The sequence below is a fragment of the Papaver somniferum genome, chromosome 2 (assembly GCF_003573695.1).
Source record: "Papaver somniferum cultivar HN1 chromosome 2, ASM357369v1, whole genome shotgun sequence".
In the NCBI taxonomy this organism is placed as follows: domain Eukaryota; kingdom Viridiplantae; phylum Streptophyta; class Magnoliopsida; order Ranunculales; family Papaveraceae; genus Papaver; species Papaver somniferum.
Genome location: NC_039359.1, coordinates 123,883,183 through 123,907,830, shown reverse-complemented (window position 1 = coordinate 123,907,830; position 24,648 = coordinate 123,883,183). Strand labels below are relative to the sequence as shown.

Below are 24,648 nucleotides of genomic sequence, written 5' to 3'. Positions count from 1 at the left end.
TTTGTGTTTGCTTTGGCTCAGCTGGTTTGAAAACGCTTGGTGAAACTGAGTCCAAAATCTCGGCCTAGAATTTGGGTACTCGGCCCACTAACGAGTTAACCTAGCGTGATCGGTTACAAGCTCAGCTGGGTTTAAAAACCCAGAATACAAAATACCAGTCCAAATTAAACAAGCTCACAAAAATTAAATACAAGCCCATAAATTAAACAAACAAGCCCACAAAAATTAATTACAAACCCAACAGAAAATAAAAAGCCCAAAAATTGGCTTTAATATTACAAGCCCACAATTAAGAATTGGAAGCCCACAATTCGGGTTCTCTTAAATGGGTTACCTTTTAAGCACAGCCCAGCTGCTCTGATATTGTTGCAAAAACCCAGTTGGGCTTTGGTTCTTTTCCTTGGTGGCGTCCCAGCAGAGGAAAAACTGGTTCAGAACAACAGGTCCAACAGCAAATGAAGTGAAGCAGATGCAGATGCAAATGCTATGCAGTGAAATGCAAAAATAGCTAATAAAACTACTAGAGAAACAAAGCACCAATCCCCGGCAGCGGCGCCAAAAACTTGGTGGGCCCGGGAAAGCGTATAAAATTGAAGTGAAATGAAAACGGGCCTACAGTAATACCGCAAGTGCACGGTCGTCAGTTGTAGCTCGTGCAAGTACGGGTCGATCCACAGAGACTGGGGGTGTTTGGAGTTTCTAGCTATTTGGGCTCTAAATTGCTAATGGGCTTTGATTAACTGTGGAGCAGTTTGGGCTTTTGATGGACTGAACTGGGCTTGGTAACAGTGAACTGGGTCTTAGCTTTTCACATGGGCTTTGATTAAGTCCACAGTGGGCTGGACCTTTGATTTTTGGAATGAACTGAGCCTTGGGATTAAACCTGGGCTTTTGGTATGATTTGAGCCTTAGCTGGAGCTAGGCTTTTTAGCTATGAACCTGGGCTTGGTAACAGTGAACTGGGCCTTAGGCCTTAACATGAACTTTGAACCTGGGCTTTTAGCCTTTGGTTCTAAGCTGGCTGTTTGGAGCAGCAGCAGACAAGGCTGGGCTGGAGAAGAAGCAGCAGCAGCAGTGGTGGCTTCAGCAGCAGCAGAAGCAGTGCACAGCAGCAGCAAAAGCAGTAGCAAGTAGTAGCAGCAGCAGTGCAAAGGGCAGGTGCTCAGCAGGGAAAACAAGGCAGTGAATGCAGTAGCAAGAACAGGAGAAACAAAAGAGAAGAAAGAGCAAATAGTGGCAGTGAAACAAACTAACAATGATCATGGGAAAGAAGCAAAAATCAGTGGCAATGAGGCACAAAGGCAGTTAGCCTAAGGCAAGGGAGCAGCAATGAAACAAATGGTAACAGTGGCAGTTAACAGGAAACAAAATCAAATAAACCAAGGCTGTTAGCCAAGGGCATGGAGGAGATTGCAGTTGTGGCTAAGCTAAGGCTTAGAATCCACCTTGTGTCCTAGCTAAACAATGAAAAAACTTAAGCATCCAACTAGAATGGGAAGAGAATCAGCTTGCTCACTGATTTGCCCCTAGCATTGACTGTCTTTTGACAGAACAATCAATCACAGGCATATCAGAGCACCAACTTCTTCCCATTACTCAAGCAAAACAGGCCTTCCTAGCAATTCATCATTCATTAGTGCACTAAGGTTTCATCTGAGCCTCAACAGTGAACTCAGAACATAATTAACACTACAATGGAACTAAACATGATTAACAGGAATAACACACATTTAAACTACAATGGCAAAACAGTAACACACATTTAAACAACACATTTAAACAACACACATTTAACAGGAACAACACATTTAACAGGAACACATTTAGAATGGCAAAACAGTAACACACATTTAAACAACACACATTAACAGGAACAACACACATTTAACTACTAAACAGTGAATGAAAATTGCAAAACAAGAACCCTAAAAATTAACAGTGAAATTAAATTAACCCAATTAGGGGGTTTCTCGGCTAACCAAGAACAACCTTTAACATCCTACATCACTTCCCTTTTATAGCTTACAACAAAATACAAAACCCTAATTCAAAAATCCCCAAATCAGCAGGATTAGGGTTTCGAGAATAACTAAAATTAACTCACCCTCTGATGCAAATAGACTCGACCCATGCTTCTTCTGACCTTCCTGCTCCTCTCTCATGCTTCAATTGACGCCTCTGCTGCTCTAATTGTTCCCTAGTTCGAGTTATTTTACTCACCCCAAAACCTAGGGTTTCAGTGGTTGTGAGATGGGGAAAATAACTAGGCTAGGGAGATGGGTTTGAGGTGGTGTCGGGGTATGGAGATGGTAGTGAGGAAGAGGGTGGCAATGGACATGGAAGAGAGGCAGGAGCAGAGCTCGACTGCAACTGTCGGGGGAAGAAGAAAGATTTTGGGGAAAAAAGATTTGGGGAAGAAGAACTTGTTTGGGTGAAGTCGATGGTTTTGGATGCTAGGGTGTTGAGCGGGTGTAGCGAACATTGATGATCTGCGACAAGGAGCGATGGATGGGAAGATGGTAGGTGGATCCAACGGCGATACGGAGGTAAGCGTGGAGAGACCGTCGGATGAAGGGATGTAGCAAAACGGACGACCCAAGATGGAGATGGGCGTTGCGATGTAAAGCGGGGGCTTCGGAGTTTGATGTGCGATGATGGAGCGACCGTAGGATTCTGAAATGCTTCGATCTGACGGCTGAAATCCGAGACGGGCTTGGATAGTGGAAATGTGTTTGAGTAAGGGTTTTGGGCCTTGGGTATGCCAAGCCCATATCTTCTTTAAGGACAATTCTTCTTCTTCAAGCCCACTTCTAGCCTTTTGGTCTTGTGCACAACATTCTTCGCGGCTTCCTTGTGTAATTCCTCCCGGCTTTTCACTACTTTTCTGCTCTTTTCCGCTCTGCTATTCATCCAAACTTTATTTATTACCTAAAAATGCAAAATTAAGTAAGAAAAATATTTATTCTTGAAAACAATGAAAATACAGAATATGGGATAAAATGTAGAATTAATGCACAAAAGATGAGTTAAATGCCAAGAAAAATATATAGAAATATGCACTTTTTAGCACTCATCACCTGTTGAGTTTAAATTGTGGTTTTCTCTCACAAACTCATACACGTATGGATACTCAAAGCATCATATATTCTGATGGAAAATATGTTAATATGATTGTTAAGATCAATCATGAAGGAAAAAGAGAAATCTCTGTTACCTCCAACTTTGAAAAGAAAAAGAGGGAATGTGAGGAAGCCAAGAGATGTTCCTTCAAATCCTCGGAAGTTTTTTGGTTTTCTTGAAGAGTTGAAGGAAACAAGGAAGGAGATTTAGCAAATAAAGGCTTTTGTTATGAGAACTCTCGAAATTCAGAAGGCCCTGGTTCGATATCATCAGCCTAGAAGGTTTGTTGGAATTGATTCCTTTCTCCATGAACCTTATGTTCCTATGGTTGTTGACGACAAGGAGTTCGGGGATGATAAAGAATTCTTCAGAGGTCTCAATGTCTAGTAAATCTTCTTATGAGAATTTATTTCTTGTGTTTTTTGAAGAATAACTAGGGTTTGTAATAGCCATTATTGTGAGTACACATAGCTATGTCCAACATTTTCATCTTCATGTGTTTAGATTTATTTAATTAGATTCTAAGTTTTTGGAAGATGATTTTTGCAATTTTAATCTTTATGATTTTATATATTGCAAATTGTTATGGGATATGTTGTTTACGTCCGTGAACCTGTGACTGTCCCATACTTGTTCAAAAGTTATCTCTATTGTGTCGGTATGAAAGTATTGATAAAAGATGGAATGAACTTTTGACTTACAAATGTTAAAGCCTTTTATGTCATTATTTGATGGAAGAAAGGATAAAACTTTTGTTTACAAGGATTATGTCTATTATAGGTCATTGTGCAAATAGTGATGGAAAATAAAATGAATCCTTGTGTATTATGCAGTATTATAGGTCATTGTGCAAATACTGTGTTGCTCCGTAAGTTCTCTTATGTCGATCATGACCAATTGAATTGATCATTTTTGTGGTTGATTCAATTGAGATTTTTGGATAAATTCATGTTTTCATGTGATTTGGTTATGTCCAAAGAAATCCTTCTTTTCTTGTAAAAGCAAGGTCGCCTTTATTGTTCTTTCGGGAATGACATTTTATGGGGGAGAGTTCTTTTTGAACTTGTGCTTAATTACCAAATCTTCGTGGGGAGTGCGGCTGTGGAATATTATAGAGGTTATCTTGTATCTATATAAACTCCTTGATGAATGCATTTAGCTTCGGCCTTATGATTGCATCTAAATAAGTTGGTATGCTATTCTCTTTTGGTCGTGAAGTATCTCTATGAAAATTTCATGAGGACCCCACTAGTTTTCGTACCTTTGCCAATTTATATTGACAAAAAGGGGGAGAATTAATGTATAGTTTCATACTACAAATACATATGGTTTACGGATCATTATGTAAGGGGGGGTGGTTTTCATGTTGAGATGAAGTATTGACTAAGGGGGAGTGATACATATCACCATAGTATTGTTGTCAAAGTTGTGATACAATTGAACTTCGATACTGTGTAATAATACTATGACACTATATAACAATGATCGAGAGCATTTGTTTTCTCATTGTTATCACTACGGATCTTCAACAACCATCATGTTGAGTTGAACATGTTTAGAATCATGGAGTACTTGGAAGTGACAAAGTTTTCGAGTCGTGTTGAAGATTCCAAGGAGATCAAGCATTTGGATGAGAAGCTATAAATTTTTATTTATTTTGTAATCCATATGTAATGATATTTTTGTCACTAAAATTGACAAAGGGGGAGATTGTTAGAGCACTGCTCGGTCGAACTCGCATGCGTTGCTATCTCAAGCATGTTTGTCAATGTTAGTGATCAAAACTATAAGGATTGATTTCTTGCCTATTTATAAATGTCTTGGACTAGGACATAGATTGTGTAGTTGAGCTTAGTTTTCACGGCGTTCATCATTTGAAGACGAAGAACTACTAAGGGGAGCTTGTGGAACTTCTTCGACAAAAGGTATGTGGAGACTTAAACTCACCTATCACTTGAAAGTTTATTTCTACTTTATCTCCTATATTGAGACATAAGTCGTGTTACGATATAGTTTTCTATATACACATTTGAGATCTCGAGCTGAGTTTATCTCGCTTACATATTTCTCGAAATATGTGTTGGCAATCTTTCTCTTCGACCAAGTTCATCATATATCACGTGAAAATTGTCGAGTAACATTTTACATGGTTTGTGTGATACAATAATTTGGTGTTGTCTTGGAATATTTTGTAATGATTATTTCAATAACTTGAAAATTGCTTTGATGCTAATACTATGTGAAAACAGCTACTGTCATCCTCTAAGAACACTTAATCATTATTGGATATGTCATGTTGTGCACTCTTGCAGATATGTAATCCATGTCCGGGAACCATAATATGCGCACCCGTTTGCATACCTGTTGGTTTGAGAAATACGGGAACCTAAACATGCGTACCCGTTTGCGTACTGGCGTACAGGTTCATGTCCGAGAATTTCTGCTGGGATTGAAGTTTGTTAGGGTATAGCTCGGTCAACCTCGCATGCGTTGCTGTCTCAAGCATGTTTGCCAATGTTAGTGATCAAAACTATGAGTCTTGATTTCTAGCCTACATAGCTAAGTCTCGGACTAGGATAGGAAAAGTGTAGTTAAGCTCAAGGACTTCATGGCGATTCATCATACAACGACGAAGATCTATACAAAGAACCGTGGAACTTCATCAACAAAAAGGTATGTGGAGACTTGAACTTATCTATCACTCAAAAGTCTATCTATTCTATCTCCTACTTCTTATGAGACAAAAGTCGTATGCTATATAGACTAGATCATACACACTTGACATTTCGAGCTGAGCATTCATTGCTTATCTTTTATCTCGAAATCGTGTGTTGGTAAAGAGTTTCGCTTTGATCAAGTTTATCTTCACCTAGTGACGAAAGTCATGAAAGTTTCAATCACTTTGAGAATTGCTCTGACGTGAATCGGTCTGTGAATAACGGCTACATAGCATCCTCTGAGAATGTCTCAATGATTGAAATAAGAGTTTAGATTACATAACCATGTATTCCTTGAACCGAAGTTTTCGAACTTGTTGATCAAAAGAAATCGGGAGGATTGTGGAATTGGCTTGCCAAGTCCGTGAACCCAGTCCGCAGACTCAGTCCGCGAACTGTCGGAAGTTCTCGACCGAGAATTTCTGCTGGATTTTCCAAAACTCGTTCGTGTGCTTAGTCTGTGAACTCAGTCTGCGAACACAGTCCGCGAACTGGCGGAAGTTCTCTTTCCGAGAATTTCTGCTGAGTTTGGAAAACTCAACCGATTAACTTAAGGAATGCTCTGAACATGAAATATTAAATTACTTAGGAATTCTTTATGTAAACCATGGCTATAATGTTCATGAGCCGATTCAATCGAATCGAATCATGTTTGTTTCAGTTGTGTCTTGCGTAGTTACATAAGATCTCATAGCAATTGAACAACTCTCTAACTAGTTCATTTGAGTCAATTGAACTAGTTATGGTGAAGAAGAACAAGGTTAATATGAAATGCTCATATGGTTAACCTTTTGGGTTACTATGTTGAACAAACATGAACGTACACGTTTGGGCATGGTTTTCACCAACCCAGTAAACGCTTACCCAAGTGTGTGTGACAAGCTAAGTTTTCGATCTAACGGTTGAGAAATATTAGCTTGAATCTAAATCAGGTTTTCATCTAACGGTAAATAAGGATTGCTTTGTAACTAAAGCAAAATCCTGATTTGAAGGTTATATAAAGGAGACATCTAGCATTGAACAAACCTAATCCCCACACGTCTGTGTGATACTGGTGCGCTCGCTAGAGTCAATCTCCATTAACCTTTGATTTTCTTCTCTAAAATCAGGTTAACGAATTAAAGACTTCATTGGGGTTGTGAAGCCAGACCGATACTACTTTATCGTAGTTGTGTGATCTGATCTTGCATCTTCTATCGTATGAGTACAATCGATTGATTGGCTTGAGATCGTGAGAGTTCTCAGATAGGCAAGATAAAGAAGTCACAAACATCTTCGTCTCACTGTTTGTGATTCCTCGACAATCCGCTTGTGTAGTCAAGAAGGATTGTAGAGAGGTGATTGATTAACCTAGGTTGTTCTTCGGGAATATAAGACCGGATTATCAATTGGTTCTTGTTCACCTTGATTTTATATCTTAAGACGGAACAAAACCTAGGGTTTATCTGTGGGAGACAGATTTATCCTTTGATAGACTTTTCTGTGTGAGACAGATCTGTTTATTATCAAGTCTGTGGTTTTGGGTTACAACAACTCTTGGTTGTGGGTGAGATCATCTAAGGGAATCAAGTGCGCAGTATCCTGCTGGGATCAGAGGCGTAGGAGTACAACTGTACCTTGTATCAGTGGGAGATTGATAAGGGTTCAACTATAGTCCAGTCTGAAGTTAGCTTGGAGTAGGCTAGTGTCTGTAGCGGCTTAATACAGTGTGTATTCAATCTTGACTAGGTCCCGGGGTTTTTATGCATTTGCGGTTTCCTCGTTAATAAAATTTCTGGTGTCTGTGTTATTTCTTTTCCGCATTATATTTGTTATATAATTTAAATAATACAGGTTGTGCGTTTGTGATCATCAATTGGAAATCCAACCTTTGGTTATTGATTGATATTGATTGATCCTTGGACATTGGTCTTTGGTACCGTCCAAGTTATTCCTTGTATTTTATAAAGACTCGCTATTGATTTTAGCTTGAGTAGAAATCAAATCAAGAGAGAGATATTTGGTCCTTGAGATACTTTTATCTAGATTGAGTCTGAATGTTTAGTTGATTCTCTAGCAAAGTATTTTGGAGTTAGTCCATACAGATTGCTAAGCGAAATATTGGGTGGTGTTGTTAGACCCCCGCTTTTTCAAAGTTCGTTTACCTGTTTGCGTACTGGCGTAACTCAATCTTACTCCGGGTATTTCAAGTATGTGTACCCGTTTGCATACTTGAAGTTTAAAGTTTTAAAATCGGTTTTAAACATGAACATAAACATTTATATAATAAAGAATGCAATCTTTGCAAATCGTGGCTATAATGTTCATGATTGATTCGGGTGAATCAAACCGATTTTGCTTCAATTGTGTTCTTGTATAATTCTATGAGAATATAGAAATTGAAAAACTCTTTAACTAGTTTCATTTGAGTCATTTGAACTAGTTATGGTTAAGATTAATAAGGTTGGTATGAGAGTAACCATATGGCTAACCTCGGTTAACTATTTGTGAACCAACATGGTGTACACGTTTAGGTACGGCTACATAAACCTAAATGAGGGTACATTTCATTTGTGTGTAACAAGCTAAGTTCGATCTAACGGTTGAAAGATATCAGCTTGGTTGAATCATATTTTTCATCTAACAGTGAATATTGAATACTTTGTTACCAAGGTAACTTGGATTGCAAACCCTGATTTGAAAACTATATAAAGGAGAACTCTAGCAACCGGGAAATCTAATCCCCACACCTCATGTGTGTTACTAGTTGCATAACTACAGTTGATTCTCCTTTAACCTTAGGTTTCTACCGAGACCCTGTAGGTTAACGACTTCAAAGACTTCACTGGGATTGTGAAGCCAGACCCAACTATTTTCTTTGTAGTTGAGTGTTCTGATCTTGCCCGATTCTATCGTATTGAGTACAATTGAAAAAATTGACTCGAGATTAATTTCTCCAATAGGCAAGATAAAAGTAATCACAAACATCTTCGTCTCATCGTTTGTGATTCCATAATATCTGGTTTCGCTAGTCGATTAAGATTATTGTGAGGTGATTGATAATACTAGGCTGTTCTTCGGGAATATAAGTCCGGTTTATCAATTTTCTCCTGTTCACCTTGATTTATCAAAAGACGGAACAAAAACTCTTGGGTATTTCTGTGGGAGACAAATTATTTCAATCTATAGACTTTTCTGTGTGAGACAGATTTGTTTATCAAGTCTTCGTCTTTGGGTCGTAGCAACTCTTGGTTGTGCGTGAGATCAACTAAGGGAATCAAGTGTGTAGTATCATGTTGGGATCAGAGACGTAAGGAACGCAACCGTACCTTGAATCAGTGTGAGATTGATTAGGGTTCAACTACAGTCCGTCTGAAGTTAATTGGTAGTAGGCTAGGGTCTGTAGCGGCTTAATACAGCGTGGTGTTCAATCTGGACTAGGTCCCGGGGTTTTTCTGCATTTACGGTTTCCTCATTAACAAAATTCTGGTGTCTGTGTTATTTATTTTTCAAATTATATTTTGTTATATAATTGAAATATCATAGGTTGTGCGTTAAGATCAATCAATTAGAATATCCAATATTTGGTTGTTGATTTACATTGATTGACACTTGAAAATTGATCTTTGGTACCGTTCAAGTAACTCCTCTTATATTCAATCGGGCTCGCAGATTTCTATTTGTTGATTGCGGATTGAATTAAGAGTTAGAGATATTAAGCTCTTTGATATACTTTACTCTAGATTGAGTCTGACTGTCTAGTTGATTCTCTAGAAAGTGCATTGGAGTAGTTCCTCTCATATTGCCAAACGAATTGTTGGGTGTGGTTGTTAGACCCTCCTATTTTCATTGTGTGATACTAGTTGCATATGCTAGAGTCGATTCTCCTTTAACCTTAGGTTTCTACCGAGACTCCGTAGGTTAACGCCTTGAAGACTTCATTGGGATTGTGAAGCCAGACCCAACTACCTTCTCTGTAATTGCGTGATCATATCTTGTTGTTTCTATCGTGCTGAGTGCAATTGGAATAATTGTCTCGAGATTAATATCTCTGATAGGCAAGATAAAAAGTAGTCACAAACATCTTCGTCTCATCGTTTGTGATTCCACAATATCTTGTTTAGATAGTGGATTAAGATCTTTGTGAGGTGATTGATATTTCTAGGCTGTTCTTCGGAAATATAAGTCTGGTATATCAATTGGTTCATGTTCACCCTGATTTATCAAAAGACGGAACAAAACTCGTAGGTATTTCTGTGGGAGATAGGTTTATCTGTATTCCTGTAGACTTTTTTTGTGCGATACATATTTGTTTATTAAAGTCTTCGACTTTGGGTCGTAGCAACTCTTAGTTGTGGGTGAGATCAGCTAAGGGAATCAAGTGCGTGGTATCATGCTGGGATCAGAGACGTAAGGAGCGCAACTGTACCTTGGAAAAGTGTGAGATTGATTGGGGTTCAACTACAGTCCAGGCCGAAGTTAGCTTGTAGTAAGCTAGTGTCTGTAGCGGCTTAATACAATGTGTGTTCAATCTGGACTAGGTCCCGGGGTTTTTCTGCATTTGCAGTTTCCTCGTTAACAAAACTTCTGGTGTTTGTGTTATTTCTTTTCCGCGTTATATTTTGTTATATAATTGAAATATCACAGGTTGTGCATTGAATCGATCAATTGGTAAATACAACCTTTGGTTGTAGATTGAAATTGATTGATCCTTGAACATTGGTCTTTGGTATCGTTCAAGTTAACTTCTCGTATATTCAATTAGACTCGCAGATTGTTATTTTCTTGAGTAAGTATTGAATCGAGAAATTGAGATATAACTCTTTGATATACTTTCATTAAGATTGAGTCTGACTGTCTATTTGATTCTCTTAAAAGTATATTGGAGTTTGTCCATACAGATTGTTAAGAGAAATATTGGGAGAGGTTGTTAGATCCCCGCTTTTTCGACAAGTAAAAATATTCCATACCTCTTGTCGCTTGAATTGATTTAGATCATCATGTATAGCACTAACCCAAGAAGGATCATTAAGAGCTTCATCAAAATTCTTAGGATCAACTTTATACAGGTAGAATGCATAGTTGCATATACTTTGAAGTTGAACTCGTGTGTTAGCAATAGAGTCCGTTCCCCCTCCCCCACCCACCCACCCCCCAACCCACACACACACACACAATGATATTGTTGGTATCATGATCCCTGCGAATCCATAAATTTCGATCAAGAATACTTTTGATTGAGACATCCTTGTCAGAGATTTTCTCCTCGTAGTACTAGACACATCAAGATCAGAAACTGTTAGGACAACTTTTTCTGATGTTGGTGCTTCTTTGACTTTCTCAGTTGTCTCCACAGGATGCAACTTAGCAAGAGATTTATCATGATGGAAGTTTTTCAAAGCATCAATAATAACATTTCCTGATTTCATCATGACATTGGATATGAGAATGTATACTCGGAAACCATGACTATCATAGGCATAGCCTAGAAAAATTCCTTCATCACTTTTAGAATCAAATTTTCCTTTTTGTTCTCGATCCTTGAAAATATATCACTTGCTTCCAAACACAAGGAGATAACTCAAGTTAGGTTTCGTACCGTACCATAACTCATATGGAGTATTTAGGGTTGACCGTAGGTATACACGATTGATCAAATAACATGTTATAAAGACAGCTTCTCCTAAAACTTCTGTAGATGGTGGATTTTCGACAAAGGCTAAAATAGTAAACTCATAATTATACGAAGCTCTGATTCAGCAATCATACGAGAGTATCGAGACACGGGTCTCTTATCGAATTCTCAACGGAGAGTACTTTCTCTCAGAGTACATGTAGATATGTAGTCTCACGACTGGACAACGATATATCTCATGAATACTGAATACTTTCAGTGATTATTTCTATATAGTATCATGAGATGGACGGCTCCTAGACAGCTTGCTCTGCTAGTATAGAGCGATAACGTCTTCAGGAACAAACAACGAGTTTACCCTGACTATATAAAGGATATGACTTACCGACAAGCTCGTATCGGGATAATTAATGCTCCTAGACAGCTTGATCTGCTAGTATAAAGCCACAAAGTTAATTATTCCTAATTACAATTGTTCCTATTCCATGGTCGAATCCACGACTGATCCCATGGAATGGCAATAACAATTGTTCTGATTCTATGATCGAATCCACGACTTGATCTCATAGAATAGCAATAACTATATTATCTCATTACTCCGATTTCATGATCGAATCCACAACTGGTCTCATAAATGGTAATATATAAATCTTAATTACTCTGATTCTATGGTCGAATCTACGATCCCATGGAATGGTAATGCTCACTTTATTATTCTGAATTCGTAGTCGAATCCTCAGCTGATCCTATGAATTAATAATAAACATCTTATTACTCAGTTTTGTAAATTATTCTCCACTAAATTCCACAATTAGTAATAAATAATCAACAACCGAGCGTCTGAGCAAATGGTGAAGGTGTATTCAACGGCGATACACTAACAGTCACCACACGAACGAGTATTTCAAAAATACAACGAAACGACGAACCTATGCAAAATAGGGAAGAAAATAATAAATAATAAAAATATTGACCAGGGTGCTGGGAGCACGGACACACGACCGACCGACCGTGTCGCGGTCAATCCCACGCCAGTTTTATATTTTTAATACATTTTTATTATTTTCCATGATTTGATGAAAATTCTCTCATTTTATCAAATCTCCTTCGTCTCGAGGAAACTCCTCGGTTTCATGGTACTTCCATAAATTCATAAAAAATAATATAAAATTAAGGAAAGGAGTGTGGGGCGTGACCATTGGCCAACCGTCCCCACACCCCACGGTTCTTTATTATTTTATTATTATTTCTCTAATTTCATGAAAAAACTCCTTGATTTCATGGTATTTTGCACAAATCATCAAATAATTATAAAATCAAATAAATTATGAAAACTTGTGGGACCGGGCCTTGGCCGGCCGGCCATGCCCTAGACGGTCCCACACGCCCCTTTGTTTTATTATTTTATTATTAGTTTTCCTTGAATTCATCAAATTCCTTGATTTCATGGTATTTCTCTCAAATTAGGAAAAATTCCCTCAATACATCAAAAATACATAAAAAATACACAAAAATTAGGAAAACTCGTGGGACCGGTCAATAGCCGTCCGGATGGTCCCACATGCCCTTGTTTTTATTATTTTAATATTTTTTGCTTCCCTGAACTCATGAAAACTCCTTCAATTCATGGAAACTCCCTAAATTCATCAAATTTCTCAAAATTCATGAATTTTTCATAAAATCATCAAAATATTATAAAATTAAGGAAAAGGCACCACGGGACCGTGGTCACGACCGGCCGACCATGCCTTGACCAAGACGGTCCCACGCCTCTTCATTCCTTATTTTATAATTATTTTTCATCATCTCATGGTGTTTTCCTCAGTTTCGTCGAAACCCTAATTTTGGCATATTTTCTCGAATGGATGCTCAATTGCACGCTAGAAAATATCAAAATTCTCAGGACTGGGACGCGGACGCCTTGGGGATGCGAGCATGCTATCTTGACCGACCAAGATTGGCTCTTTGGCTCACGGAAGCCGGTCCCATCAATTTTCACAGTTTTGACCTAATTTGCACAATTGCTCGTATTAGGTCCGAAACTCTTCCAAACACTTTGGATTTTCATGAAGTGATCGTCAGGCGGTCACGTGACAACCCAGGGCCGGTTTCATGACTCCATGGTCGGTCCCTCGCCTCGTCATAATTAATTAGGTTTTCTCACCTAAGGCACAGACGAGCATTTTTGAATAAATGATTAAATCAGCATTTGATCATTCTTTCACCAACAAATCGTCCACTCTTCATAAGTTCTTTGTATTTGCTACGTGAGCATGGGGACACTACATGGTTGACCCACGGTCCATGTAGTCGCTCCCTCCTTCGTCCCATGGTTGAAATTATTGTGACGAACCATGAATTGATCATCAATTGATCAAATTAGGGTTTCTGAATCCAAGGATCATCATTCCAGATTCCAACCTTAATAATTTTACGACGGCCTCATGGTCATTAATTTTATTAATTATGCTCGGTTAAACGACCAGTATTCTAATTAATATTTTTGGTACGCTGCCAATAATCCATCAGTTGAGCAACACATGCTCAGACGATCAAATATTCAACAATTCATCACATGAGCAGCACTTGCTCAGATGAGAAATATTTGCTCAAACCAAGGAATATTGGTTCAACAATCAATATTCAACGATCCATCGAATGAGCAATACTTGCTCACTTCATCGTAAGAACTATACCTCTGTCTCATGACATGTTCAATTCATGAGTTTCAGAACATTATGTTCAACTCAACGACTACATGGACTCATCGTTCCATCAAACCACGAAGTCATCAATTGACTAACAAACCACGAGACGTCAATCGTGTCACTTGGGGGGATATCACTTAGGGTTTTGGTCTGGCGGTCTACGGCACGTGTGTTCAAACACACGATAGAATGTGAGTAAGTCGTGCAACCAGTTGAAGGAATTCACGAGGTAGTGGGTGGAAAATTGACCAAGTCTCCACACGTTGAGCAACTGGTTTCAAACACGATCTCCACTTCCCCACTCCTTGATTCCATCAACTGTCACACTTCATGGAATCATGGTGTCTAAAATTCCAGCAATATAAATAAGTCTCTGAGTCATGATTTAATCATGGGCATCATCAGTATCATCAATCTCACTTCTCATAGACAACACGAGATCATAAACTCATCAATTGAGCAACTACTCTCAATTGAGCAATTTCAATCACTCAGAGATTATCGTATTCGGAATTCACACACCCACAATCTTTGATTACCATTGATTCCGCACATTTCTCAGCTTCCCTCCTACAGATCAACCCATCATCTCTTGTGTCCAAATTTACTCTGGAACGGTCATTGTCTTGATTTAGGCCAGAGTACTACAGATTGATCTCTCGAATCTAAATCACACCCTTTGCAGCGGTGCATCTGTGTGAGGTTTAACATTTCGCTCGGTTCGAGGAGTCTCCTATGTACGGTCGTCTCCTCAATTCCTTAAAAACCAACAAATCGTTTTTCCCCATCTACAACTTCAAAGGTAAGTTTTTGTTGTGGAACATAGCACTGGCCATTTCTTGGATATTTATGTTCTTCCTTTTCGCAACTCCATTAACTTGTGGAGTTATTGGTGGAGAATATTTTTGAACAATACCCAGTGATTCACAGAACTCAAATACCTTAGTATCCTTGAATTTTGTTACATGGTCGCTCCTAATTTTCTTTAGTATGCGACCTTGTTCATCCTAGATTCTATTAACAATAATCTTGAATTCACTAAGGGTGTCATTCTTTTGAGCTAGGAATGCCACCCAAGTTAATCTAGTGTAATCATCAACCATTACCAAAGCATATTTCTTGTTGTTAGATTGGTCCAAAGACTCCAAACAAATCCATATGAATCAAACCAAGTGGAGATTTGGTGGCAACGTCTTGTGATAATTTATGTGGAACTCTAGCTTGTTTACCTTTTTGACAAGCACCACAAACACCATCCACTTTGGCACTGATTTTAGGTACACCTCTAACACGTTATTTATTAATGATCTTGCCTAGAAGACGATAAATGATGTGACCAAAACACTCATGCCAAAGTTGTGTGGATTCTATCTTAGTCAAGTTACAAGAAAGATGAAATTGTTTTTGCAGGAAGATAATAGTTATTTTTTTCACGGATGCCATGAAAAACTACTTTTCTAGACTTATCTTCTATATCACATCCTTTAGCATTGAAGATAACTTTATGGCCTTTGTCACAAACTTGACTAGCATACATGCCTTAGACGTAAACAACATCATGAATTTCAGGTACTCCAGGAAGTTTGATTGTTCCTTTTGCTTTTTTGTTTTTTTTATGTAGCAACAACTCTCATCTCCAAAAGTTACAGGTCCTCCCTTAAAATAGTCATCCGCATTCACGAACCATGAAAGGTCACCTGTCACGTGTCGGCTATACCCACTATTGAGAAACCACTGAAAGGGTGAGCTGGAATTTAAGGCAAAAGCTCCCAAACTGACATTGACAGATGTTTTTCAGCTCTTTTGTGAAGAACTCTAGCAGCTTTTAACTTTTGTCGAGAAAGATTATATGTATGTTGGTAATGATTACAAGAACCACAAAACATACTATAAGGATCTGCCTTACAAGTTAGCATAAAAACAGATCAAAATCTCTAAGGACAGAGATTGGATTGGGAAGAACTGAATTCAGAGAGAGAAAAGTAATTTTTCTGATTTATTTTTCATGACCTCCTCACAACCACAAAAAAAAATAAAATAAAAGGATAACACAAAATACAACCTGTGCAACTCACACGATAACTGCTAAAAACACCTAATTAAACTGAATTAAGACTAATAGTTAATGGGTGCCATAATGAGAAGGGACAACCCTTAACAAGACTAATTTTAGCAACATGGTGAGCTTGGGTCCTGATAAATACCCTCTACTCCTCCAGAACTCAGGGATTAATTTTGGAAACTGATGTACCATGAAGTCCTTGTCCTCCCAAGTAGCATCTTGAACTGATAAGTTCTCTCATTGAACCAACGTTTTTCTTGTTCTTCTTAACTTGTATGTTGGCTAGAATTTCAAGGGAGTAATCTTCATTTCCTTGTCCTTATTTGGATTTGGTAGTGTAGTTTGGGGAAGCATTCCACTGCCCAGCTTTTCCTTGAGAGACATGAAATGTAGGATGTATCTTGGACTCAGGGGATAATTTCATCTTGTAATCCACCTTCCCAATTCTCTCTATCACCTTGTAAGGACCAAAAAACTTAGATGCAAGCTTCAAATTTCTCCTCAGCAGTAATGATGATTGTTTGTAGGGATACAACCTTAAATATACCCGGTCTCCTACCTTGAATATTCTCTCAGTCCTCTTCTTATCAGCTTGTTGTTTAATACTATGTTGAGCTTTATCAATAACACCCTTCAACACTTTTCCCATGACTTGTCTTTGCAGCGAATAATCTGCTGCCTCGAGACTAACTCCAGCATAGGATGAAGTTAGAATAAATTGTGGGGGAGCATATACATATAAAGCTTCAAATTGGGTCAACTTAAGACTAGTATGGAAGTTGGTGTTGAACCACAACTCAACCAATGATAACCAAGATACCCACTTACTAGGTTTATAACTGGTCATACATCTTAATTAAGTTTCAAGGCATGCATTTACCCTTTCACTTTGATCATTTTTCTGTGGGTGATAAGCAGTTCTTAAATGCAGAGATGTTCCCATTCTTGATAACATAAATTGCCAGAAATTACTCAAAAATACATTATATCTATCACACACTATGGTTTTGGGTAGTCCATGTAGCTTAATGACTGAGTCTAAAAATACCTTAGCCACTGATGTTGATGTGTAGGGATGGTTGAGTGCTAAGAAGTGGTTGTACTTTGTATATTTGTCCACCAACACCACTATGATATCCCTTCCTTCTGATTTTGGAAGACCATAAATAAAATCCATGCTGATGTTAGCCCAGGCTTATTCAGACACTGGTAGTGGTTGTAAGAGTTCAGTTGGAAGATAAGTGAATCCCTTATGTTGTTGACATATATCACACTCTTGTACCATCTCTGTTATATTTTTTTTCAGTCCCTTCTAGTAAAAATAAAGCTTTGATTTTCCATAACTATTCCTAGATCCAAAATGTCTTCCCACTGATGAGGCATGCACTGCAGCCATGACTTTTTGTCTCAGCCCTCCAAAGCTACCAATGTAGATCATGCCTTTGTATCTAATGATACCCTTCTCAAGCGAAAATTCTCCAGAGACAGTTTTTTTCCACTATAAATTTTGGAAGTAAATCTTGTGCCTATAGAGTCCTCCAAGTAACTCTCTTGTACCTCTATCAACCAAGTTGGCTATAATTGAGAAACAACATTGCATGAAGCATCTTCTGAAAGTTTCACTCTAGATAAGGCATATGCCACTTTATTATCACTTTCCTTTTTATGCTTTAGCTCATAATTGTATCCTAGCAATTTAACTAGTCTGTTGTAGAAGTGAATGGGCTCTCTGCTCCATGATATATTTAATACTTTGGTGGTAAGTGTAGATACTGAATTTACTGCTCATTAAATATGATCTCCGTTTTCTAAAAGCCATGACTATTGCCGTCATTTCCTTCTCATAAGCTTACATTGCCAATAATCTAGTACCCATTCATTTATTGTAGAATACAATTGGTCTTTTATCCTGCATCAACACAACCACCACTCCTAAATCACAAGCATCCGTAGTCAAATCAAATGGTTCACTAAAATCAGGAAAAATATGTACTGGTGTAGTAGACATATCTTCCTTTAGTAGCTCAAAATCCTTGATAACATGTGTATTCCATTCAAAACTGTTTTTATTCAATAGTTCTGTAAGAGGTTTAGCAACGAGACCATAGTTTTGTACAAATGTCTAGTAGTACCCAGCTATCCCTAAAAAGCCCTTAATTAGCTCCTTCAATGTCTTGGGAATTGGTCACTTCTTTATGCACTCAACCTTGGTTGGATCAGCAGCAACTTCATCTCCACTAATAATATGACCAAAGTGTTAAGCATGAGTCTCCATGTCAGGGATGTAAATCAGGATGTCATCAAATTAAGAAAACCAGTATGAATTTCCTTAAGTATGGTTTGAAAATATCATTCATCAAAGCCTGGAAACTGGCTGGTGCATTGGTTATCCAAAAGGTATAACTAAGAACTGATAATACCCTTGGTGACTCTTGAATGTTGTTTTGTGAGTGTCTGGAGGATACACCCTGATTTGGTGGTATCCTGCTCTCAAGTCAATCTTGGTGAAGATTTTGGACCCATATAATCTATCAAGTAACTCTTCTATCATAGGAATTGGATGTTTATCCTTGATGGTAAGTTCATTCAATTTTTTATAATCCACACAGAATCTCCAACTCTCATCCTTCTTCTTAACTAGCAAAATTTGTGATGAAAATGGGCTGTGACTAGACATGATAATTCCAGACTTAAGCATTTCTTGTACCAACTGTTCAACAACCTCTTTTTGCACATAGGGAATTCTGTAGGGCGTTTGGTTTGGAGGTGTAGAAAGTGGTTTCATAGGTATATGATGATCCTGATCTCTTGGGAGGTAAGCTGGTAGGTTCTTGAAATATTGAGTTGTATGAGTTCAAGACTAGTTGTAGAGGCTTTGGGGTATGGTTTTGAGTTTCAATGGTTGTAATAGAGAAAATGTGTCACATGAGCCCATGTTTGTTCTTCTTGATATATTTTTGACATGCCTTTGCTGACACCGTACCCTTGGTGTGTCTGCACTCCCTTACATCGTAACTTCTTCATTGCCTCTATGGAAGGATATAATCATCTCCTCGAAAGCAAACTTGATAAGATGGATGCCCTTCATCCAGACCACTCCTAGTACCATGTCACCCCCACCAAAGGCCAGTAGCCTGACATCAAATTGAAATTTATGCCCTTGCATACTCCATGAAAAATTTGGACACTTGAAATCATTGTAGAGTTTGTTTCCATCAGCCACAACTACATGAAAGGTTATTGTTGGCTTTATATATGCACCACTATATTTAGCTAACTCAGGGTTCATGAAAGTATGAGTAATCCCACTATCCACTAGTATTGTTATACGTTTTTATTTTTAGTCATGCCTTGTATCCTTATAGTGTTGTGAGACATATTACCTGACAAGGCATGTGGGGAGATCTCAACTTCCTCCTCCAATTCTCGAATCACTAGAGATCTAAATGGTGATGCTTCTTCAAATGTATCTACCCTTGGTCAGTCTCCTATGCAGCCCGCTACTAATCCCAATGGTAACCGGTGAGCTAAATTCATTTCTCTCTCACCCGAGGATTGTCCCACCTCATGTCCGAGATTTGGACCAAGACTGTTGTCCCGGCTTTAGGAGGGTCGGCTGGTGCCCCTATATATAAATTTAGCTGCCAAAATCCAAATAGAGTACTCAGATAGAGGAGAAACCAAGGTCGTGGGGAAGAAAGGTAGATTTGAAAGCTGAGAAAAACGATTATTTTCTGGTTCTTCGTGGAGTCCAGATATCAACTCCAGGTATCAGATGAGGGATTTTTCTCTTATCTTTTTCTGGGTTCTTGCAAAAATGAAACCTTCTCTTTTTAATTAGTTCAAAACCTAATGAGTTTCTCTTTCTGTGTAAAATAGGGTTAATTTGGATTTCTTTCTTCATTACAGGAGTCGCAGCTGCTCCACAGGTACTAAGATAAGTGGGTTTTGTTGGTGTGGGTTTTTTGCTTGCTGAGGAGATGAGTTTGACTGGCTCTTCAATGGGTTAGTATTTATTTATTTTTCTTTATTTTTGATGGGTTTTATTGATTTTGCTTTCTTAGAAAGAGGAACCCTATCTTAGGGCCAGTAGTGTTTTACTAGATGTACTTTTCTTTGTGATGCATTGTGATTTTGCAAAACTGCAGCTGGTAGTGCTGCTAAGAGGACATTTGAGTTCGGAAGAACCCATGTGGTTAGGCCAAAAGGAAAACACCAGGCTACTGTGGTTTGGTTACATGGGCTCGGTGACAATGGTTCCAGGTAATCTCTTAATTTAAGTATAATCTGTTCTTTTATTGTTAAAATGTACATATACGTTTTAGATTGTGGATATATTTGGGAAGCTTTCATTTGAGGTGGTAGATTATATCATTTTGAAACTTGCTCCATCCCCTACACAATACACTGATTGTAGTTGTAGTCTTTTAGAGCGAAGGAAAGGTGCACATTTCAAAGAACAAACATAACAAAACCTGAATTATGGCGATATTAACTGAAACTCTTAACACTAGTAGTGTTTATGTTTAGTTAGGTTTATCTTAATAGGCTTAATTCACTATTTTGTCCTTGGGAAATGAAATCACTGAAACTGTTTTAGACGAGCTTGTTATTTATACTGTATTTATTATTTTATAGTTTAGTGAAGGTAAGTCTTATTAGTTCTGCAGTGTACGGCTTATACCCTATCTTCATGCTTAATCTATTATGAAACTCAATGAGTAGTTATCGATCTATTGGTGTGTTCATTGAAAGTGTATTTCACGTAAGGCAATATGTGAGCCAAAGCTGTTGACTATTAATGTTTTTTGGAATAAACTGCAAGTAACAACTACTCTTACATTGAATTCTCGTATTTAAATCAATTCGACTTGCTATTGAAATCATAAGAAGGGATTGTTTTGTGATTTTATTATCCGGGTTTTGCAGCTGGTCCCAACTGCTGGAAACCTTGCCTCTTCCAAATGTAAGATTACATAATCTCCTCTTTTAATGATTTCCAACAAGTATGTGTAGAGTATTTCTTGTTTCTTCTTTAGTATTTCAGTCACTATTTTGTTCTTATTGAATTTTATGGTACAGATCAAGTGGATCTGCCCCACGGCACCTACTCAGTCAATATCACTATTTGGTGGATTCCCTTCCACTGCGTGTAAGACTAAATGCATTAATTTGCTGAGGAATTTTATAGGGAATCAGCCGTATTAATTTCTAAAGCTTAAGCTAATGTTTTGATGAGTTAGTGACATCGATAAACATCCTCTAATGCAAGCATTTTAATCTGCACTCAGGGTTTGATGTGGCGGACCTTACAGAGGACTCTCCTAGTGATATGGAAGGCTTAGATGCTTCAGCAGCACATGTTGCAAATCTGTTATCAACAGAGCCCAGTGACAGTAGGTGTTTCTTTTTCAAGATTTTTCTTTTTTCTTTTATCATGTCCTATTTATCTGCTGAGAGATGAAAGAAAGCGTAAAATTACTATCTTCATTAGGGCATCGATGTTCTGACTTTTGTGACACACATGCTATTTAGATGTTTCAGCGTGTACTGGTGTAGAAAAGTCAAAGCCTTTGAATCCATTAAAATTTATGAAAATCTTTTGTCAGAAAACATGTGTAGTTTATATTTAAAGAAGGCTAAGATCATGCTTTTCACACGTAGCCTTCTGTTATCTATTTGTATTTATAGGTTAAGTCTGCTTGATATTGCCATGGGAGAGACGATTGCAAATCCCCGTGCATCTCCAGTATATGCCGATCCTTAATTAACTGTTCAAACCACAAAATAGCATAAAAATCCATATCGCCAGAATGCTTACTTTTGTTGTCTTTTCCTAACCTTCTTCCACGAATTTGTGTCGGTAGGCCCTAGTTTTATAATGACATGTTTATTTAGATAAGAAACCGGAGCTCATAGTGCAGTGAGGTATTCTGTGGTGATACATGATTTTTTAACATGTTCTGTCCATTAAATATCATAATTATTCCGTACTTATATCACTGACAACCTGATTCATTTTTTTTTAAATTCCGTACTTAATATTTATTAGATTAGTTTTCTCTTATGTTTTGCATCTGGTTTGTAACTCCACATGTGCAAATTTACAGTCAAACTTGGTATTGGGGGCTTTAGTATGGGTTCTGCCACTGCCCTGTACTCTGCCACCTGTGCTGTCGAAGGAAAATTTGGAAATGGAAACGCGTACCCTGTTAATCTATCTGCTGTCGTTGGTCTAAGTGGGTGGCTTCCAATGGCCAGGTACAGCTTCCATGACTTGATGCACCCTCTCATGTCAACATAATTACATTCCTTAAGACCACTGCTTGCATATTACTTTATCATACGCAGTTCTTTTTCATTCAGAGCGTATTGTTTTTCAGGACCTTGAAGAACAAAGTAGAAGGGTCTCAGGAGGGTGTTGCACGTGCGGCATCATTGCCACTTTTGCTCTGCCATGGCAAAGGTATATCATATTTTTTACCTTGACACTACATGAAAAATTATAGAGCTCACTGTCATTTCAAAATTTTGGGATTACAGCCCTATGGTTTCTTCGTGTATGATAAGGTGATAAGTTGCTAGTTTTGTGGAAATAATGATTATGAAGTTCATTGTTTCTTAGGCTTTGGTGGTTTCAAGAAACAGCATCTATACTTCCCATCATGTGTATCACATTTAACAGCTTAGATCCATCTTGACCCTTGACAGTTAACAGTGCCTCTCTGCAGGGTTCTTTTATTTATTTATTCATCATTGTATTATATCTGCTATCAAACCTGTAGTATTGAGCGAAGAACCAAAATTCATCCCACCTAGTTGTGGATACGATGACATTTCGGTTTGTATGTATAAAATATATAGCTTAAGGGATTTAGAGAACCTTCTCTTTAGAAGCAAAGAAAAAGACTATTTGCAAGTAGTATCCAGATGTATGCTGATTTTCGTTGAACTTAAGTAGGTCATCTGTCAGATAATTGCAGCACATGACACGTCTTAGAGTTTCGCCCTGATTAAACCTCATTTACATGTTGATGCGTCTATTTGGGACAGCTTCTAATACTGTTTAGATGCTTTCTAATTCAATTTCATTACCCAGAGCCGTGCAAAAAAATCAATTATGTTTGGTTGTCATAGACAATTTTTAGCAGTCGACTTCATTCTGTTTACAATATACTTACGAAGCATTCCATGCTCGTTAGATTAGGTATGAAATGTTAATTTGTAAGGTGCTAGTAAAGTAATACTAGTGGTTTGGAGTCCGTGCTCATACTGTATTCCGAATCTCTGAGATTAGAATTGGTATATAATGTGAAAGACAGTAAAGTAAATTTAGAAATTAGTCTATGAGACTGTGATTGGTGTAATAAGTATGATTCCACATTAGTACATCTATACATGGACTGTTTAAATTGGAAAAGAATGCCATGATGGCAGGGACGGAGGCACACAGAGACAAAGGGGGTCTACGGACCCCACTTGTTTTCAAAATTCAGTGTAAATAAGCTTGGTTTTCTTGCAAATTCAACCATTTGTGGGGGCAAAATAGGTAGGAGGAAATTGAAAATTTAGGTTTCGCTGGTAATGTCCCCGGGAGCATTAAGCCTTGGCTCCGTCACTGCATGATGGTGAAACTGGATCTGGGCTGTATTGTACTGCTGCTCACTTTATTGTGATGTTCATGTCCTGGATGATATTCCTTTATTTCCTTTATGAATTGCATCATCTCTCAAAACTTTTCTATATATATATATATATACACGCATCTTATGTTGGTAACGACAAAGCATCCGCAGTTGCACAAAAGAGTTATCCTATTTAATGCATGTGATGGATGATGCATCCCTATCTTGTTTTCTTATTTTAGTTGATGACGTCGTCCAATACAATCACGGAGCAAAATCTTCAGAAGTCTTGAGCTCGACAGGATTCAAAAAACTCACTTTCAAAACCTATGATAGGTATATTATTTGGTTTGTCACCATAGATGAAGGTTTATGTGATTATGTGGAGATATCTTACGACCCTTCTGTTGTTGTTTCTTGCAGTCTTGGACACTACACCATCCCTGAAGAAATGGATGAGGTATGCAGCTGGTTAAAAACACACTTGGCACTTGACGGATCTGACTCTTAATTAAGGTTTTCAAACAAGCCTTGACGAGATTGAAAAGAAAGGAAGACAATATGATGGTGTATCACTCACGCAATAAACTTATGTAGATAAGTAGCTATTTGGTGGTTCGGTATAATCTGCATCACCACTCATTTCTTTCCATTTTTTCTTTCTTTTCCTGAAAGGAACTGCTTTCAGTGTAATGGTATTTGGTTGAATCGTCTGTGAAATCAAATTGCATATTGGGTTGTACGTCACTTCGAACTCCTGTTTTTATCCGTGGTTTATTTGAGGAATTTGCATTAACCTGAA

The 24,648-nt window shown here is 38.0% G+C and overlaps 1 protein-coding gene across 2 annotated transcripts; it reads left to right on the top strand.

Moving 5' to 3' along the window:
• Nucleotides 1-19,888: 19,888 nt before the first annotated feature.
• On the top strand, nucleotides 19,889-24,648 carry LOC113349025 (acyl-protein thioesterase 2-like). Of its 2 annotated transcripts, none has more exons than XM_026592942.1 (10): nucleotides 19,889-19,989; nucleotides 20,131-20,226; nucleotides 20,370-20,484; nucleotides 21,151-21,187; nucleotides 21,304-21,373; nucleotides 21,513-21,617; nucleotides 22,332-22,482; nucleotides 22,605-22,687; nucleotides 24,089-24,182; nucleotides 24,270-24,648. In XM_026592942.1, the coding sequence occupies exons 2-10, from the start codon at nucleotides 20,202-20,204 to the stop codon at nucleotides 24,355-24,357; spliced, it is 768 nt and encodes a 255-aa protein (XP_026448727.1). In that variant the 5' UTR covers nucleotides 19,889-19,989; nucleotides 20,131-20,201; the 3' UTR covers nucleotides 24,358-24,648. The 2 variants fall into 2 exon arrangements, with proteins under 2 accessions (XP_026448727.1, XP_026448729.1); XM_026592944.1 differs by having other exon boundaries at nucleotides 19,895-19,989; nucleotides 20,101-20,226.

Coding starts and splice junctions, on each gene's coding strand:
- LOC113349025 (XM_026592942.1), top strand. CDS start 20,202: ATGAGTTTGACTGGCTCTTCAATGG. Junction 22,483..22,604: donor GGGTGGCTTCCAATGGCCAG/GTACAGCTTCCA, acceptor ATTGTTTTTCAG/GACCTTGAAGAACAAAGTAG. Junction 24,183..24,269: donor ACTTTCAAAACCTATGATAG/GTATATTATTTG, acceptor TGTTTCTTGCAG/TCTTGGACACTACACCATCC.